This window comes from Perna viridis, chromosome 14, assembly GCF_037379345.1.
Source record: "Perna viridis isolate PV_CMFRI_1.1 ecotype Kerala chromosome 14, ASM3737934v1, whole genome shotgun sequence".
Taxonomy (NCBI): Eukaryota; Metazoa; Mollusca; class Bivalvia; order Mytilida; family Mytilidae; genus Perna; species Perna viridis.
This window is the reverse complement of record NC_142458.1, coordinates 17,271,644-17,291,669: the sequence shown is the minus strand read 5'-3', so window position 1 is coordinate 17,291,669 and position 20,026 is coordinate 17,271,644. Positions and strand designations below refer to the sequence as shown.

The following is a 20,026-nucleotide window of genomic DNA, read 5'->3' as shown; positions in this document are numbered from 1 at the left end:
TAGATGCCTTCTGCCTCTTTGAAATCAAGAAGAGCTTCACTGGTACTTTCCACTATTGATGTAATTTTACTCAGGTCCAAATCATTTGTTTGAAAAATACGACTCAATCTACCCAGGAATGGCAAAAATGTCCATCAGCATATGGCTGATTGCAATAAAACTGTACTGGGAAACTTCTGCATAAATCCACTTTGCAGCTGGATTGGAAAATCCTTCATGCTCAAGGGTTATAAGAAGGGCAGGGTAAGTCCTATATATCACTTCTACTGACTTTTGAAGACTTAACCACCTCACAGAGTGAATTTAAGCAAACTTTAGTGTAGAAGGTTTAACAGCATTTGAATTTCTTATTTGATCTAAGTGCAGATCCACTGAAGTAAAAGAAAATGTTTGCCACTGTGTCAGAGTATTTCTTCAGTGCACCTGGTCCATGCTCCCAGTTTTTAATGGAGTCAGAGTTGCTCATTTGCTTTTGTTACTTTGTATGTATAATTTTAGTTATTTTATGTTCTTTGTTGTATATGTCTGTTTTCCATATCTGGTCTTTGCCCCTGGATTACATTCTTTTGGTTACTGCTATAACCTTGGTTCCCTTGATTACTCTTTCAGTTGAGGAATAGATGCTTGTGAGGCAGCAAGGGCACACATCAGTGTGCAGCTCAATTAATCCCTACTAAAGCTGGGCTGAATTCCTAGAGCCTTACAATCACTCCATTTTTCTTTCCTGTCATGATGCTGGCACCATCAGTTCCAACACCTACAAGTTTTGAAACATCTAAACCCTTGACTTTTGAGTTCTGTATCCACATGATTTACAATGGTCTTGGCAACTGCTTTTGGAGTAGAAATTTCAATATTGCTGAGGAACAGTGTATTCAGTTGTCTCTCCTGTAGGTAGTGAGCATACAACAAAAGTCACTTTCGATTCCCCACCTACCCCCAGGACTGTGCTTTCATCTAAAGTTATAGAAAAAGTTTGTGATATTTTCAACAAGATTGAGTGAAATCACTTTTGAACATTCACTTTGGAATTCTCCAACTTTGGAACTTACATGTAAATAAGAATTTCCTTCTGTCAGTGTTTGACAGCCTATTTCACTCATTAAACTGATAATGTGGGGAAGTTCTTCTTTGTGTAGCTCTCTCTTTGCAAGGAAATAGGCGCATTTAATGTACTGCATGATGACTTTTCATCCTTTTAGTTTAGTTGCCAGTAGTTTCTGCAGTGGTTGCTGTTTAGCCAATTTACTCTTTTTTATGGCAGTCAAATGGAGCTGAGCTGAAGTAAAGAATTTAAAAGATAATGTCAATCTTGCATAGCTTCTTTTTTTCTAAATTATTGAAAATTTACTTAAAATTACAAAATTATTGTTGATTGTGTGCACACGACTAAAATTTATATTAACAGACACATCGTTCTCAACTCACGCCACCCAGTCAATAACTTTGTAGATCTATGTGTATAATCGTAATTATTGAACAGATGAATTTTTATTTACCCACAAAAGATTTTTTGTTTTATTCCATGTTAAAAACATCAGAAAAGAAAAAAACTTACAGGACGCATGTCGCATATGGTTGGTCGTTTTTGCTGGTTTTTCATGACCTCTGGAATATGGATTGTCCATATTAGCAGCTCTACACAAAGTATAGTGCCATTTCTTATCAGAATCCATCTGATATCAGTCAAAAGAATTTTGCCAAATTTCTTTGGAAAATTTCTTCCTTGGCGACTCTTGCATTTTCATCTAACTTTCGCTATCCACCAGCTTTCGGCGACTCGCCTGTCAGCCACGCATGTATCGACATTTTATCTTTAGTGTACAATGTTCGTTTAATCCATGATAAATTTTAATTTTCAGTAACACTTTATTTGTCAACTAAAACAAAGGATAATTAATTTATAGTTTATTATGTTTATACTGTCACTTTTGGGTGGCTTCCGATCAACTGATGTTACGCAGTCAGATCCTTGGATGATGACATGTGTACAGTTAGTGGTAACATTTTTAACTGTCATATATTAATATATTTATGGTAGTAAATGTAATCTTTTATCAATTTAAGTGTCAAAATTTGTTTCAATAACTCTGACATGGTATTGGTAGTGACAGGTGTGTTGTGTATTTTCATAAATGTTAGTGTAAATTCTAGAGAAGTTCCGGTCAAGTACTCATTGGGAGATCAGATGAGTGTAAGTGGCAGGGCGGAAACAGGTGTTGTGACCTGCTGTGAATCGTCTCGTTTCAGCTGTGAAAACATACAATAAAGTTATAATTAAAGAATCACCGATATTCTACTAGATTTTCCTTGTAGATTTTGAAAAAAATAAAAGGGGAATGTGTCGGATTTCAAGAGCGACTTTAACTTTTCTTTTGTGGTAATACACAGCGAAGTTTGAAACCAAAATGCAACTATTTTGTATCAGTTGCCTCCTAGGATGGTCCTTGTTTACGACTTTTTGTGAAATCGACCTCTTAGTTACTACTGAAGACAATTTTGCAGGTGATTTTTCAGTTAATCAAGAGGAAATCAATTATATTCCCTGAATGTCATTACTGCTTACACTGTAGAACATTGTTTTGGTACATGTACATGTACATTTTACATACATGTGGTGTTTTATTTTTATGTTACTTGAGTCAATATAGGGGCAACTCTTTGTACCTGTGTATAATTATGTTTTTGTGTCAGCTATAGTCTGTCCTGTGGTATGAGGGTTTCCTCATCGTTCATTGAAGACCAATGGGTAGCTGTAAGATGACATTTCATCCTGATGGGGTTGTTGGTTGTTGTCTCTTTGGCATCCACGCCAAATTCTCGTTATTACTTTTAAAAAAAATCTGCTCCTCAGAAACTATTCTGCAAAATTCAATAAAGTTGGCATTTTTGTTTTATAGGGTATCCTTAACGAAATGTCCGATTTTTGATTGCTGAATAAACATGGCTGCCATTTCCAAAAATACTTGTAGAAGAATGGGGTCAGACAGCAGATTTTTGCATACATCTCCAAATCTGTTAGGTTTAGCCAATAGCTTTCAATTGCTGAAATGATCCTTATTGTAAGGCTTACAAATGTGTCCTATGAATCAAATGGAGTCAAAATTGTCTGACAACTCCTTGTTAGAGTTATTGCCATTAAAAGGCAAAAATTTAACCAGGTGAGCAATTCAGGCTCCTGGGAGCCTCTTGTTATATTTAATATTAACATTCACAACTCGTTCTAGATATTATTATTGCAAATTCTGGTATGCTGATAGCTGTATTTATGTTTCAAGGACCAATGATTTATCGGTAGCATTACAACCAAATACACAGTGAGATCTAACTTATTGATCACTAATGTGGAAGAACCTTTGTTTGTGGGGTACCAATTTTCGTGTTTTTCATGGGTAGGTCAAACCACAAAATTTGGTTCCCAACAAATAGTAGATTCCTATTGATGTTTATACTGAAAACTTCAAAACCACGAATTCAAGAATCCAAGAACTTGTGTTTCTTCACTGATCCACAAAAACTGGTATCCATGAATTAAAGTATGTGCCTTTTCACAGCTGATTTTTTTTTCTGTGATAAGATTTTTTTGTATTATACGGGTTCAAAATTTCCATTTACAGGGTATAAGGAATGCACCAAGAAGATCTGTTAGGGCAAAGACTGAACTTATAGATGTAGACTTAATTAGAGGTATAGACACAATAATTTAATCTTCATCCATCGTTTTCATATACAAATACAATATGTTGAATTTCATGAATACAGCTGTGCCATATTTTTTGTACATAAACATTTTGTTGGTATTTTTTATGAAAACAATTGTATTGTTTTTTTTTTTTTTTCTTTTGTTTTTGTTTTTGTTTTTTTTTTATCGCTGGATAAAAACAATAATAGGAATATTGTATGTGCATGATAGATATATACACACTTTTGCTTACTAATTTTGTATTCAGTGCATTTCTGATTGCTTGTACGCAATATCTTAGCTACATGTAAATAATCAATTATTTTATCATACTAGTCGGACATATGTTTTATTACATTTATTGCATATCATGAGCTATAGTGTTTGAGGAAATGTAACAAATGGTCAAAATTGCTGCTAACATCATCTGTTATAATTCTTTCTTTCAGGATCAACATTTACAAGAGCCAAGCCTCAAGTTTCATGGACATACATAGTTCACAAGGCCATAAGTAGAGTACTTTTCTTTCCTTTTCATTACAAATGGTTAGTGTTCATCAATTTTTCTAGCATTCAGTAAAAGGACCCTTTCCCCAAGAAAATAATATTGAAATCATGCAATATTCCCAAAATTTTAACTTAACCCCCCTCCCCCTAAATTTGACTCCTTTATGGCAAATTTGTTGATAATTTTTTTCCCCAAAATGCCTGAAAAAGGCATTTCACAAAATACCCTGATAAGTTCCTGGTATTTGGAATTACAGATAGAAAATAAGGGACGAGAGGCACAATCATAGAAAAGGGGTATTTTATTGTGTGTTACAAGAATCAATTAGATTATGCTGTATTTTAAATGCTTTGCGCATGTATTTCCTGAATTCTTTAGATAAGGTCAGGTTTAAAAGAAAATCTACATGTACCTATAATAACCCCACCTCTGATAATTATCAGTTGAAATCAGCTAACCGTTGCTCTGTATTTTGATCATGTGAAGACGGTGTATTTCCGACACACGGTCACTATTTTAGCAACATTTGGTCAGTTATCGTTTTTTAGTTTACTACAACCAAAATGGCGACCAAACATCTTGTGTTGCTTACAGCAGACAATATCCAAAACAAAAGTACCACAGAGGCATCACAAGGGTAAAAATTGAAACATACATCAGGAACATCAAAGAAAATTAGTCAGTAGATTCCATACACGGCCACTAAATCACTATGTAACTAACAGACCAAAGTCTTTCAGAACCTACATTTTGAAACGTGAAAAATTCTATTGGTGAAATGGATTTTTTGAATCAGCAAATATGTTCACTTGACAGAATCTGAAAAATTAATAATAATTTTAACCAAAAACCTTCCACAAATCTTACATTTTTATGTTGGAGATTCTTAAATTTGTCATTAATATTTTGGAACTTTCCCGCCAAACGTGGGAGTTAACAGGTATGAAACCTACTTGGGAGTCATCAAGCTCCGAAACAGTAGTGTCTGATATCTGCAGCTGTTAGTAAGAGACAGAACAAGCTTCTGCCACTGTGTGGAGCTTGAGGATTCAGAAGGAATTTTGTTTTATACAGGTTTCACTGAACACTGCAGATAAATACTATAAAAGTATAATTTTTTGCTATTTTTGTGGTGGGCAGATTGCACAAAAAAAATAGTTCTCACAGAATTGAGTTTTAACACTATAGAATGCCTATCATTTTTTGACACCACAAAAATTGATACTCATGAATCTGTTCACTTGACAGAATCCGGTAAAATTAGCAACCCCAAAAATTAGTAAGTTTATAGTACTAAAATTCATAACCTAATTGTGTAATTTTCCAGCTGTACAATCAATTTGTTTGTTGTAGGTGGTTACAACAGACAACACCTTTCTGCTTTGCCTGTTTGTTAATTCTGTATGCAGCACAGGTTCTGACCACAATTTTCTTCTGCCAGAATGTTAGTGCTATGATAGAACAAGATGTAAGTCAATTTTTTTGTCTTAAAAAATTCACTTGTAATTTTTAACAGCTTTTCCAAAGGATAAGTGGTAAAAATGTTTTTTTTCTGTCTGTAACTGACTGAAAGTATGATCACAATTGATTAAGTTGTGAAAATCAAATTTTAGATATATTTTTAAATTTGAATGCGAGTATCTGTGGAAAATTACACAGCTTAATTGCTTTTATATTTTTTGCAGGAGGTGACATTAAGTGAAGTAATTGTGCCAATATCTTTGATGTTTCTCCTTGGATATATACATTCCCAGACAGTATTGTCCCAGTCTCATGTCTCACACAGATCTCATCGAGATATCAAGTCTATGAGGTACATATATTATATATACATTACCAGACAGTATTGTCCCAGTCTCATGTCTCACACAGATCTCATCAAGACATCAAGTCTATGAGGTGCATGTATGATATGTACATTCCCAGACAGTATTGTCCCAGTCTCATGTCTCAGACAGATCTCATCGTGATATCAAGTCTGTGAGATACATTTGTGATATATACATTCCCAGACAGTATTGTTCCAGTCTCATGTCTCACACAGATCTCATCGAGATATCAAGTCTATGAGGTACATATATTATATATACATTACCAGACAGTATTGTCCCAGTCTCATGTCTCACACAGATCTCATCAAGACATCAAGTCTATGAGGTGCATGTATGATATGTACATTCCCAGACAGTATTGTCCCAGTCTCATGTCTCAGACAGATCTCATCGTGATATCAAGTCTGTGAGATACATTTGTGATATATACATTCCCAGACAGTATTGTCTCAGTCTCATGTCTCACACAGATCTCATTGAGATGTCAAGTCATGATCATGAGGTACACAATAATATTTATATTGCCGAAAGTAGACCGTTTGAGCAGGCATATGAAGCTCCCCAGGGTTTTTTTCTGGGATTTTGAATGCTTTAGTCACTTTTGTGTATGAAATGGGGGACAAATTTAATGGTATATTATTAAAAGCAGTATTTTGCATCTGATTTAAAGCACATTTCTTTAACTTTCATGCAAGCATATGTTTTCAAGACAATTCAGAAAGGAACTCCCTGTCAGAGCCTTAATTAAAAAAGAAACTCTCACGCTTTAATCATAAAATTAGATCCCTTTTATAATTAATCAGGGACCATATATAACATTCCTGTAATTTTCCCAGCAGAAATTAAGATCACCATTAGACCTTTTTTGAATTTTTAACCATGTGCCTCAAAGTCATGCATGATTGATCAAGAAATTGACATTTATTCCATGTGCCTGATTAGTGTGATTCGTATCATAAGTGATTAATTGAGCAAACAAAACTTAGACACCTTTTGAGAATGGCAATTATCTTGTCACGTTTGCCACTTGAACCAATTTCAAGGATACAACTGTCATTAGTTTTACACTTCAACATGTTCAAATATTTCAGATGACGAAATGAGGCCATATTTATTTCGTCATTCTGAAAAGTCTTTGTCAATGACAAAAATGACAAGCTCTAGAAGAATCAATGCTTCCTATGGATAGTGTGGATTTAAAATATTATTTACCATAAAACATGTATGTTTAATTGTCTACTTTAAATTCTGATACTATGGCTATTTAATGAGAAAGGTTGATTGATTTACAGCAAGTAATAAAGTTAACTTCTGGTATAGAGTTGTCTTCCCTTGATAGAATGACCATTACCTGATAAAATACAGTGCTCTATGATTTTTCTAAATTTTAGGTTTCCATGGGAAAGTTCTAAATGAAGATTAACTTTCCCACACATGAAGTTAGTTTCCAACATTAGCAAATCCTTTAAAAAGTACAAGCTTTTACTGGCCAAAGAGAAAGTTTGGCATAATAATTAACTTTCTTACTCAGAAATTTCACTTGCCCCATGTGACAGGAAAGTGGAATCCTAGAACACCTAAATGTTGTAGGTAGTTTATCAGATGATTGTCATTTCTCCAAGGGAAAACTCTATGTAGTGAACTTGAAGTAAGATAATTAAAAGAATGAACATACAAATAAAAAATAAATGTAGACAATCTATAATGTTAACATTACACCACTCTTTGAAGAAGAAATAAGAAAATCATCCTACAATCCCAGTCTGAGGTCCAAATTCATGAAAATTTTGACAGCCCATGTTGGTCATTATATTGGACTTCAGCTGATGTTGCATGCCCAGATTGAGAATGAACTTTTAAACTTTTTTTTGTAGTCATTTCAAGATAAATATTGTAATTTCTGTTATTTCATCACATGCTATGTCTGTTACAAAATATCTGAATGTGTCAAATGTTTCAACCACATGTGAATGATCTAACAAGTAAACAAGACATTGCATCTCTCAGACTTTTTCATTACATCGGAGAATAACTCAGAGAAGTTCTGATTGTTGAACATGTTGGTAAATAAAAGAGACTCACTAACCCAAAATAATATCAGTCATATTCTGCCAATCTCCAATTGCTTCCTTAAGTCCTTGAGAGGACTTTGACTGATAGAGGGCACTGATTTATTCGAGTTAGAAACTCACAAATATATTCTTTCAAATGGTGTGTTGTCTGTATTAAGAGGATTCAATTAATGAATACATAATTACTGACTCTGACTGAATTGTTATACTTGACAGACAGTTTCAGCATTACATGCTTTCAATACCACTGAAAGATCATTGGGAAAAACAATAGAGTTAGTAGACTTTTTTTCTTAATTTTATAAATCAAGTAATAAATGCATGAAAATTTCCGAAGTCACTGCAATCATCTGAAATTTCTTTTATGTTTATGCCACATAACATTATTTCCACGTTTTCTAAAAGCAAGTTTATACAGAACTGCTGGTAGTTTTTCTTGTTTTCCTGTTAATATTTTCACCCAATATTGAATCATTCTGAGTTTAATACTTATATCCAAAGGATATCTACCCAATTCACTGTATATCATAGAATTTGGTGTAGATTTTTTTAGCTTTAATAAGTATCTTGCAGAATTTTAAATGCACCCATTCTATCCCCAGTCCCTAAACTTCACATCCGTAAAGTAATATCGGTTGAATAACCTTGTCAAAAAGTTCTAAGTGACACTCAATGGATAAATTATGTACTCTGTCCTTTCGTAAAAATATCAAACATGGCATGCATTGCCTTTTGCAATCATTAAATCAATAAAGGTATATAATGGTCGCTGATGGTTGCACATCAGGTAATATATTGGGGCTCACCTGTCAGTTAATTTGCAATAAACAATTAGGGGGTAAACAGTATGTTTAGACATTAATAAAATCATCTAGACTGTTCTTTATACGGATTGACAATTTTTTATGTCCAATATTGGAAAATCGGTCATTAAGAATTTTTGTTTGTCAATGGCCACCATTTTTACCATTTCTGGAGCCTTGTTCCTGACAAAATTTTCAAAAATTCTGATTTGAGACTAGGGTAACAGTCATATGCAAGATGTAAGTTCTAGTGTCATGTTTTTCTGATATCATTGAGATGTCAAATCTGTTATGAAATTAACAGAATAGTGGTAGATGAAACAGAAAAGACTGCAAAATCAATAGTATAAACAAAGAAATACAACAATACATGGCACTAAAGCTTTCACAAATTATCATTAATCTGGTATATTTTTAGGGAGTACCAAGCCAGGAAAAAAAGAAATGAAGAAAGGAAAAGGACCACTTCTTCGTCTCCAACCCACAGTGGTGACAAGTCAACTATGTCTCCTGATGTTGACAGAAAGTCCCCAAACATTGATCGGCGAGTGAAAAGAACAATGAAAAACAAAGAGCATGGGATAAAATCAAGGAAGGGTGGAGGCATGGAGAGTAAATCTGTCAGCTGGAGTGATACATTTCAAGATGATACTTTTATCAATGAGAGACATGAAAGTGAAGCATCATCAGATGATGAACAATCTGACAGTTTAACAAGTGGAGATAAATCAGTGCCTCTGATAAAGGGAGAGAACTATAAACCTGGCACTGAAGGAATGCTAGGTGGTGGAAGTAAAGGTCTTTTTCAGAATAGGACTGAAAAATGGAGTAAAGAGAGAAATAAGAATAGGTTAAATTTAGATATTCCTAGCAGTTCAGAGATGTCAAACTCTTCTGCTGGAACACCTTACCAAGGTTGTGAATCAGAAACATTTCTTCTGTCTCAACATGATGCCAGTGTTGATGTCTTATCTTCAGATTTCAATGTTGTAAATAGGGATGTAAAAGATTCTGTTAATGGACTTTTGATTCCTAATTCTTTAGATGGAACGATTCTGCAAGTTCAGGATATGACAACTGATCAAGCACAAAAGTTTGATATGAAACCTCAAACAGATAATGTTTTGGTAAATTCAGTGTCTGGTGCAAGCTTTGTTCAAGAGGTTAAATCCAGTAATGCTGATAATGAGTGCAATAATGAAGTGGGGAATCAGGTTATTCAGGGTATAGAGACAAATACATTAAGGAGAAGAAGTGTTCCCATTGAACTCATAAGACATGCTGAAAGTTCAGACAAAGGCTCTGAATCTAGTTCAGTTGATAGAAATATTGGACCATTGAATGCATTTAGACAGGGTGAAAATTTGAGTGAAGATAGTGGTATAGACTTCACAAATAGAGCGCTGTTGTCAAGGTCTAAATCTCTGCCAGCACGATCTTTACCGGTCCAGCCATTGAAAGAACCAGTATCTGATTCAGACCAGGAACATAATGGTACAGAGTCAGAGAAAGAAACACAATTAAAGGCAAACAGTGCTGTTTTACAGGTGATTAGTTAATTATACATTTAAAGATTCTCTAGACCATTTTAGCATGGTATTGCACTATGCCATCATCTTCAAGCACCATGCTCATGCTGCCCTCATCTTTAACAAGGTGTCCCAACTGGCCAAACCAAGCTTTCAGTCTTAGAAATTAGATTTACATGTATTTTATCATTTTTGATATCCCCAAAAGTTTTGGGGATGTATACATGTAAGAAACACCCCCTGTCTGCATTATTAACTTTCTTAGATGGAATTACAATTTTATTTAGCTCACATGGCCAAAGGCCATGTGAGCTATTGCCATCACTTGGCGTCCATTGTTGTCGTCGTCCATAGTCATCGTCATTAACAATTATACAAAACTCTTCTCCTCAGAAACTACTTCACTAATTAGAAACAAACTTGGTATAAGTGTTTCTTGAGGTATCCTGCATAGAATTGGTGTGAGGATTTTTGATCCGTCAAAAAACATGGCAGCCGTTTTTAAAAATAGAACATAGGGGTCAGACAGTAGTTTTTCACATATATCTCCTTAACCATTAGGTTTACCTTAATTCTGATAGGGTAAAAGTGTTCAGCATGAAGAGATCTATAAGTGGTCAAATTTTGGTTTTAATGCATTAAGCTATCTGGAGTTATTGTCCTTTTTCAACAATTTTTACTATTTTTAATGTTATTTCTTTCAAAAATCTTCTCCTCTGACACTACTTGACCAATTGAAACCAAACATGGTATGAGTGTTCCTTGGAATATCCTGCATAAAAGGATGTGGGGATTTTTGATTCATCGAAAAACATGGCCGCCATTACTAAAAATAGAACTTAGGGGCAGACAGTAGTTTATCACATATATCTCCTAAACCGTTAGGTTTAGCTAATTACTGACATGGATTAAAGTGTTCAGCATGATGAGATCTATCTCTGGTCAAATTTTGGTTTTAAACTGTTGAGTCATGTTGGAGATACATGTATTGCCCTTTTTCAACGATTTTTGCTATTTTTAATGTTATTTATTTCAAAAATCTTCTCCTCTGACATTATTTGATCAATTGAAACCACACTTGGTACAAATGTTCCTTGTTGTATCCTACATAGAACTGATGTGGGGATTTTTGATCCGTCAAAAAACATGGCAGCCATTACTAAAAGTAGAATTTAGGGGTCAGACAGTTTTTCACATATACATGTACATGTATCTCCAAAACCAATAGGTTTAGCCGAATTCTTTCAATAGCTGAAATGATCCATATTATTAGGACTACAAAAGTCTTCAGGGATAAAATTTGTCAGATGAATCCTTGTAAGAGTTATTGCCCTTGAAAGGGGAAAAATGACTTTTTTAACAGTTTAGTCAATATCTTAAAAACTATGATAGATTAAAAGAAACTTCCAATTGTTGAAAAGATCTTATGATAAGTCCTAACAGAGACTTCTTGAGTCAAAATTGTTGGACAACTTCTTGTTAAATTTATTGCCTTTGAAAGGCAAAATTCAACCATGTGAGCGATTCAGGCTTCTGGGAGCCTCTTGTTTGCGTAGGTGTTCATGTACATTCCATTGAAATGATGTTATACGACACACACATATAATGACTCATCCTTAATTTCAGTTTTTATGCGGGAAATTTGAAGTATAAGTGTATTTTTATTACACATGTTTTTGCTGGCCAGCAAGTTAATGTAGGGTTTTTTGTAAAGTTGAATGGCTTAAGTCCAAACTATTTACGGCAGATGAATGGAATGCGATATCCCACCACACTGATGACCTGCCGTATACATGTTTAAATGAGAAGTTACAATTGTACGGTGTATTTTGAGGAACATGGAAGGCCAACATCCAACACTGTATTGATTGCTATGCATTGATTACTGTAACTTGTTAAACTGTAGAAACTTTTTAATACAAATTATTTTACAATGATATTCTTCTTTGTTGCATTCCCCTCTGTTTGAAGCCAGGTCCACTCACCTGTATTACAATATATTTAATCTTGACTTTATGCTTTATTTCAGGGTCTGAGGAGGCGGAGCCATTCCTTGATGGACGAGAGCAGTGAGTCAGGACCATCATACAGGTCAAAAAGGTCATTGCTACGAAACAAACCTGAGAATTTTAAAAATGAAAGTTCTTCAGAAGGGGAGACAAGTCAGTCTAGTAGTCATAAGGTACATGTTACTTAGTAGAAATATCATCACGTTGTAATAAATGTATCGAAATCTTTTACAACTTGACCTTCCTAAAAAAATTTAATTTTTTAATGGAACGTACATGTATGTCAAGAGATAAAGGTTAAAAACAGGTTTGAATCAATGGAATTAAAGTGACTTTTGAGGAAGAGATGCCAACAATGCTACTGAAAAGAAGAGAGACTGACCATCTTACCCGTGGAAAGTAGATTTTGACCCAGGGAAAGTTTAATTTCACTAGTTATTAGCAAACAAAAATACATTTTATCCTGCAACTAAGCTTTCTACTACATCGTCTCCTGGTTACCTTTTCAGTTACGAACAACATCAAAAACAAAAACAGGTAACTTGTTAAAAGTTGCCCTCAACAGCGGACAAACTCAAAAAAATTGCTGAATAAAATAAACTATTTTGGATAAATTTCACTTGTTTTATTCAGAGAATGTGGTTGCAGGATAAAAAAGTATACATGAACAGTGCTGAAAATATCATATTTATTTCTACATGCTTTTAAACAGTCAAATTAGCTCGGGAACCCTCATAATCTGACTGTCATTAATGTTCGTCAAATAAATTTGATATTTCGGGCAGTACACATATATATGTACATTTGAGCAAAAACAATCATACATGTTGTACATTGATATACATGTACCCTAGATACATCATAATGTTTCTGTTTTTAGGACAATATATTGTGTTGTATTTAGCAACAATTTTATTTCCTTCACATAGAGTGACGATCCTATAATTGTAGATGGCAATGAGCTCTGAAGAGTGGGAAGACCGTGTCCAGTCGGATGACACAACCTCTACTTACTCAAGCACAAGTGCCTCAGATGTTGACATTGGCAATGAGGAGGACCAGGAAACATCAGCGACTATGGCAAACTCCTCGTCAGCAAATCAAATGTCTGGAGATATACATGTAATAAATCTCCTTCAGCCTGTATGTATCTTACTCTATCTGTAGTTAGGCCTAGATTTCTGTCAACAAAATATTCAATTAGAAGAATGGGGAGTTAAGGTGCAAACAGAATTTCTTCATTTGTCTGGTTATTTCAAGCATTATTTTTTTTTTTTTTAATACTTATGTGTAATTGTTTTTTAAATTATTTTCTGCTACTATAACCTGTTGCAAGTAATGTGTGTACCTCTTAGCAAAAAAATAACTATATTCGTCCACAATCGCTCCTTCCATTAAGGCTAAAGCATCAATGTTAATAGCTGGGAAGTCCATATTTTGGGGAATTTGGCATGATTTTGAAATGGGTTTTAAATTTGGAGGGAAGTCTAGGCCTTATTCTTTTTTTTCTCTGTATGTTTAGACTTAAGTATGTTAATTCTTTCAATCTCACTGGTATTAGAATGTATATTGCAGATAGCTTTATGATACGTTTACATGTAATTGCATGAAGATGATGCAATTTTTTTATTAAGCATGAATGGTTGAATATTGAATTGTGGTCTTTACAGTGTAACCATTTCTTCTACAAAAGATGTATAAAATATTAATGTCTATTTTTTCTATCAAATGCAAGTTATTGTTTGGACATTTGGAGGGGTTGATTTCATCCTCTGAAAAAGGTTACTGTGAAAGGACTATTGTTCATGGGGTACCAATTTTTGTGGTTTTCGTGGGCAGGCCAAACCTTAAAATATGGTTTCCAACAAAAAGGAGTTTTCCATTTATGTGTATACTGAAAACCTCAAAACCACAAATTCTAGAATCAACTTGTGTTTCTTCATGAAAATTGGTATCCACGAATAAAAGTACTTTCGCTAAACATGTATTTTTTGTTCATAAAGAAATAACTGGGATGATTTTTTTTTTTGCTTTTTAGCAGGATTTTGCTGTTTCAAATCCGAAATTTACCATTACGATACTTTTTTTTACTGTATATTTACTTCCGATTTTGCCAATTTCCGCTTTGTTTGTAGACCTTGTAAAGTCATCCTTAAAATAGGTATATCTATTCGTTTACGTACCAGTGGAGAATTAACATTAAAATGGCCAATCAAATGTTCATTCATGCTACTGCTAGACACAACACAGAATAAATAAAACAAAAAAGTAAAACATTCTACCGTCAAATAAGAGTACTGTTTAGACAGTTTAACTGTACCAGTAGTTATTAATATGAAACAAACAATTTCAAAAGCAGGAAGATTTTAAGCACAGAATACATGTAGGTAAAACACATTATATTCTGGACTACTAAGCTATATAAGAATGTCAATATCTACCAATAATTAAAATAGAATTTTGGGAATATGAATGAAATAAGAAACTAATATTGAAGATATTTTGACTAGAGTACACCAGAGCCATTGGTAAGAGCTATGTAGATATCTTTCCTCTGGTGTTGTCTGTTGTATACTAACTAACATATTTATATATAGCTGGATGCTCATCTGCTCTAGATACTAAATTGATAAGTATCAGTCTGTTTAAAAGTCATGCAGTTCTAAAACATGGTTTCATGGCTTTTTGGCAAAATAGGAAAATGTGTACGTACTTTCCTTATGTAATCCTAAATTTGAAAAGCAAACCTGTGCTGGCTTTCATAAATATTCTCAAAATGAGATTTTCATCTAATCTGTCCTCAACTCAAATTTTGATCAATCAAATTATTTGAAGTCAAACATTATAGTAAAATTTCAAGGATTTGAGGAATCTCTCAATTCAAGATTTTTATGAAACCCAGAAATGAACATTTCACGAATTCAGTAAGTCATATTTACCGTCAGTTTCATTGACATTCATTTTCTTTTTGTTCAATAGCTTAGTTGATGAACATCAACCAGATTAATGTTATAAAGTGGAGTAAAAAATCATTGAAGATGAATAAAAAAATTCAATGAAAATTTCTGCAAAGAAATACTGAAAATGTTTGGATCCCAATTCCAAGCTGTAAAATTAATGCAGCTACATGTATAAAAAATTGCCATTCAGGCATATTTTTGGTCTGTATCTATCTATGATTTTTTGAAGGTTAGGTTTAATTTGAATCTTTTTTGTCGCCTGTCACATTTTGCTATACATGTTTTTCAGCCATGAATTTGAATACCGGTACATGTTTGAATAGAACTTACATGATTTTGACTTGAGGCTGGTACTTAGAAAATAACACTCTGTCTAGTAGTATAAATCTCTATTGGCTAACCATATGTAATAAAGTGTGATATAATGCACAAGCTGTTCATTAATTAATGTCTTTGATTGGTGAAGGGTTACTGTTTTGAAGTAATGGTCCTTTACACAGGCCTAAATTAATAAGTTACCTTAATGGAAATGTTTTATTACACATTAATTTTAAACTATGTCTTTTTTAACAGATGAAAATCTATAGTTAGATGTTCAGTAATTTCTGAGAATACACGTACATTTATTTAACTACTAAAATGTCTGTGGCTCGTCCACTACCAACAAAATGCAGTTAGAACTACCAATGGTACAAGCATAAAGTCAAAGTGCCACTATAAAGCTAAAATGTGCCATGAAAGTTTCCAACCTGGTACATGCAGTTTTATAACAGGTTCTTCTTCAGGTGGGAGCAGTTAAATCATTTCCCCACTTTAGACAGTGAAATTTGAATTTTCTATAGAAGAGCATGATAAATTATAAATTTTACTTTCAAGAGTAAACAAATAATTTAAATAAAGACTTGTGCTGAAGGAGAATTAGTTTCTTTCATGGAAATTGAAGAATACTAGAAACAAATGAAAAGTTAACAAAAATGCTCACAAAAGTTTTACTAACATGAAGAAGTTAAAGCACTTGCATATTTTAGCTCTCACTGATAATTGGAGAAAAAATGTATTTTTATCACAGTCACCTTTCTACTGTATGTATGTACAAGTGGTGACCTTTTGGTTCATGCTTAGCTGAAAAAACTCAAATAATGTAGAGGGTTGTTTCATATAATTAGAACTGCCTTAGTGGTCTTGTGGTCGCAATAAGAATGTGCCCTTGAGTGTTGGAGGTGGTTGAATTCAATCCTTGGCTGAATTATTCCATACATTTTAAAATTGGTATGCACTTCTATTACACTTACATGATTTTCTTCCTATTTAAGTAGGAATTCCTACTATTTATCTGAAATTTCAGTATCGAAAGTTACAGATTTTTGTCTGAACAGACATAAAACAGTGTTATTCTAGACTTAACCTCCCAAATTCATATTTTCCACAATTTCCTTCTATTTTCACAATAAACAAAATTATGTCTGATTACACCAGGCACCTGGAACATTTGTGAAATAGCAATATTGCTTGAAATCAGAATGATATATCTGTGACCTAGCACAATAAAAAAAAATCCTGTTGGACTAGTACAAAGCAGGGTCTGTTTTATTGATCTTGCATTTTCATTTGAGGTAGACCTAGGGTAAGGGACACAACTCTTACAGATCATTGGAACAATTGTATTTACCATTTTACATTAATCTCATGTCATCATCAAAGTAACTTAAACGGATTTCATTCTGTTTCAAACTAAAGCTTCATAGGCTTTGATGAAATTGAAAATGATACAAACATATCACTGGTTTCAAATGTTATTTCCATTACCTTAGGTATACCTCCTTAAATGCACGAGATATTTATCATAGCACATAAAACAATTACCAATCAATTATCCTAATTCTTGTGATTGAATCAAATTACTGTGAAAGAATTATCATGGATTTGGTAAAACACAAAATTTGGGTCTGAAAGAAAATGAAATTTTTCCATTCGTTTGTATAATAGAGTTGTTAAATCTAGGAAACCAAGAATCAATGAACTGATAATTTTTCCTTAAACCAAAAAAATTGGTGCCCAGAAATAAAATTGCTTTCACACTACAATTGAGTCAAAACAAAGAGATCAAATTAGTTATGGATGTGTCATTCTGGTAAATCAGAAGTTTTGTAAGGGCAACATAAATATATACTAGTATGTTGCATCAGCATCAATGTTGTCTTATGTCAGAAGCTTTTACCGTAGCACAAGTCCATTGAAGCGCACTAGTGCTTGATGTCTAAATTATGTCACCGGTCACCACTGATAAACTATTCAATTCTTACAATTATATTTCAGATGTTTCTCTAATTTTATCTCGATTATATTTTAGAATTACATAGATATTAGGCAAAATATAGTAATCAATAAAAGTAGTCCACTTAATTGTGGGTGTGGCCTATTTAAATAGCTTGAAGACACTTGAAACATTAAATGTAAAGCTGATTATCCGATTAGTGTATTGTAATGATATGCACAGTAAATGTAATTATTTTAATATCATTAGTTAGGTTAGTACAAATACATTTTAGTATTTGAATTTTATCCTTTTTTAGGAGGGAGACGTAGGGTAAGGGACATAACTCTTACAAATCACTAGAATGTTTGTGAAAAGCATTGTACATCAATCTTATCTATACATCAAAGTAACTTTGATTTATTTCATTCTATTTCAGATGAAAACTTGATAGGCTTTGATGAAATTGAATATGATGCAAACATATCAATGATTTTAAGAGTTATGTTCAATATGTAATTTATCTTTTCAGCCTACAAGCAGTTCTGGATTAGGGCATCATTATGTTCCACCAGACAAAGGTTAGTATACCTGCAACAAATTATTATCATGGACCTCATTATTGAAATTAGAAATACGACAAAAAACAAAAAACACTCGCTTTTTGTTTGGTTTTTGATTTATCAAAATACCTTATGTTGCCAGTGTATCACTGGAACTTCCTTATTATTTCTGAACACTACACAAAAATATAGTACAAATGTAATTCATTTTATATCATTTAATACCTCTTTTATTACCAGTAAATATGTTTCTTGCAATTATTCAGCTCATTAATATTTTCTTATTTCTGCAAATAGAATTGAAATCTAGTCTTCATATCAACAGAAGATTTGAGGGAATTCTTTTTTGTTTTGTATATGGTCGGTATTGTTTTGTTTTTTACCCTTTGGCCTTAAGGACGCTCTTCTATGGAAATACAAGTCACCTGATCACAAGTCTGATTCCCGATTGGCCAAATACTGATAACTTAGTGGCGTTTGAAGAAACTATTGAAAATTTAAATTGTGGGGCATAAAATGTAGAAACTTATAAATAAAGAGAACAAAATTTTCCTGCGTCAGCCATCTTTTTTTTTAAGATAGTTCTTGTTTTTTTTAACATGTTTCATCTGCATGAAGAATTGTTGCCAAAATGAATCAAAAGCTTGTTTACATAAACATGTATTTGAAACATACAATTAGAAGTGGAAATTATGAGTACATGTAATAACATATTGAGATTTAGATAGGCAGTTCCTTCTTACACTTAATGATCCCAAGATACATGCACTTTAAATGACTATTTTATTTTAATAGCCATTAAAGCTTGTTACTGCAGAGTTGTCTTTCTTTACAGTTAGTTGCGTAATTTGGGAGAAAGGAGAATGTCAGAAAGTGGAGTTAACTGCCCTTGAATTAGGATGGACAATCATAGAAAAAGTGGATAATATCCCTGAGAGTGGTGATTACATATGGATTGGTCTGGGATTTTCCGTTATTTTATCTCTCGCTCCAGTACTGTTTCGTATATATCATATTAAAGAGTTCCCTTCCTTAGAAGTTGTAAATATCCTGTCCAAAATCTGGTGCTATATCATGCATAATCCATGGCGGTAGGTTAACTTAGTTGTATAGACGCTCATAATTCTTTAAATACTGAAATTCATTGGTCAGATGAACAAAGTTTAATAAAAACTTTAAAAAATTTTAAATTGATACATGTTCATTAAATTTGTCCTTCATACTACTAAAAACAAAAGTACACTAAACTGTGAAAGTACAGTAATATGTTGACACTAATTTTCGTGGATTCTTGAATTCATGGTTTTGAGGTTTTCAGTATACACATTAATGGAAATCTCATTTTCGTTTTTAATTTTTTTTAATTTCTTGGCTTGGCCTAATCACGAAAACCACGAAAATTGGTAACCCACAAACATTAGTATTTTCACAGTAATTTATTTTGAGTTGTTTGTTCAATTACCGTGAAAATACTTTTATTTGTGGTTTAGGGGAAAATTATCAGTTCGTGGATTTTTGAATTCGTAGACATACAAACAAATGGAATATTTTCGTTTTCTTGTGAACCAAATATCACCGTTGCTAAATCCACAAAAATTGGTACCCCACGAATAATATTACTTTCACAGTATCCTATAAACCATAAAATGTATTAATTTTCAATGGTTCTATTTAATGGTTACAGATGCAGATTTTTTAATGAGTACCCGGTAATTGATTTAGTTATTTTGAGGACGCTTTCCTTACCGGTGCACCTGGTCCATGCTCCTAGTTTTTAGTGGAGTCTGAGTTGCTCATTTACTTTTGTTACTTTG

General features: G+C 33.2%; 1 protein-coding gene across 4 annotated transcripts in view; it reads left to right on the top strand.

The window, feature by feature from the left end:
• LOC148598437 (protein PHTF2-like) overlaps positions 1-20,026 on the top strand; it is a 45,140-nt gene that overhangs the window by 9,535 nt on the left and 15,579 nt on the right. For 2 of the 4 annotated variants that reach the window (XM_088562623.1, XM_088562626.1), the window contains 10 exons: positions 3,618-3,687; positions 4,132-4,228; positions 5,544-5,658; positions 5,876-6,003; positions 9,316-10,444; positions 12,456-12,608; positions 13,387-13,578; positions 14,946-14,963; positions 18,182-18,230; positions 19,048-19,303. In XM_088562623.1, coding sequence (XP_088418749.1) covers positions 3,618-3,687; positions 4,132-4,228; positions 5,544-5,658; positions 5,876-6,003; positions 9,316-10,444; positions 12,456-12,608; positions 13,387-13,578; positions 14,946-14,963; positions 18,182-18,230; positions 19,048-19,303 — 2,207 coding nt within the window. The remainder of the gene's footprint in view (positions 1-3,617; positions 3,688-4,131; positions 4,229-5,543; positions 5,659-5,875; positions 6,004-9,315; positions 10,445-12,455; positions 12,609-13,386; positions 13,579-14,945; positions 14,964-18,181; positions 18,231-19,047; positions 19,304-20,026) is intronic. The other 2 variants (XM_088562625.1, XM_088562624.1) reach the window with 2 other exon arrangements.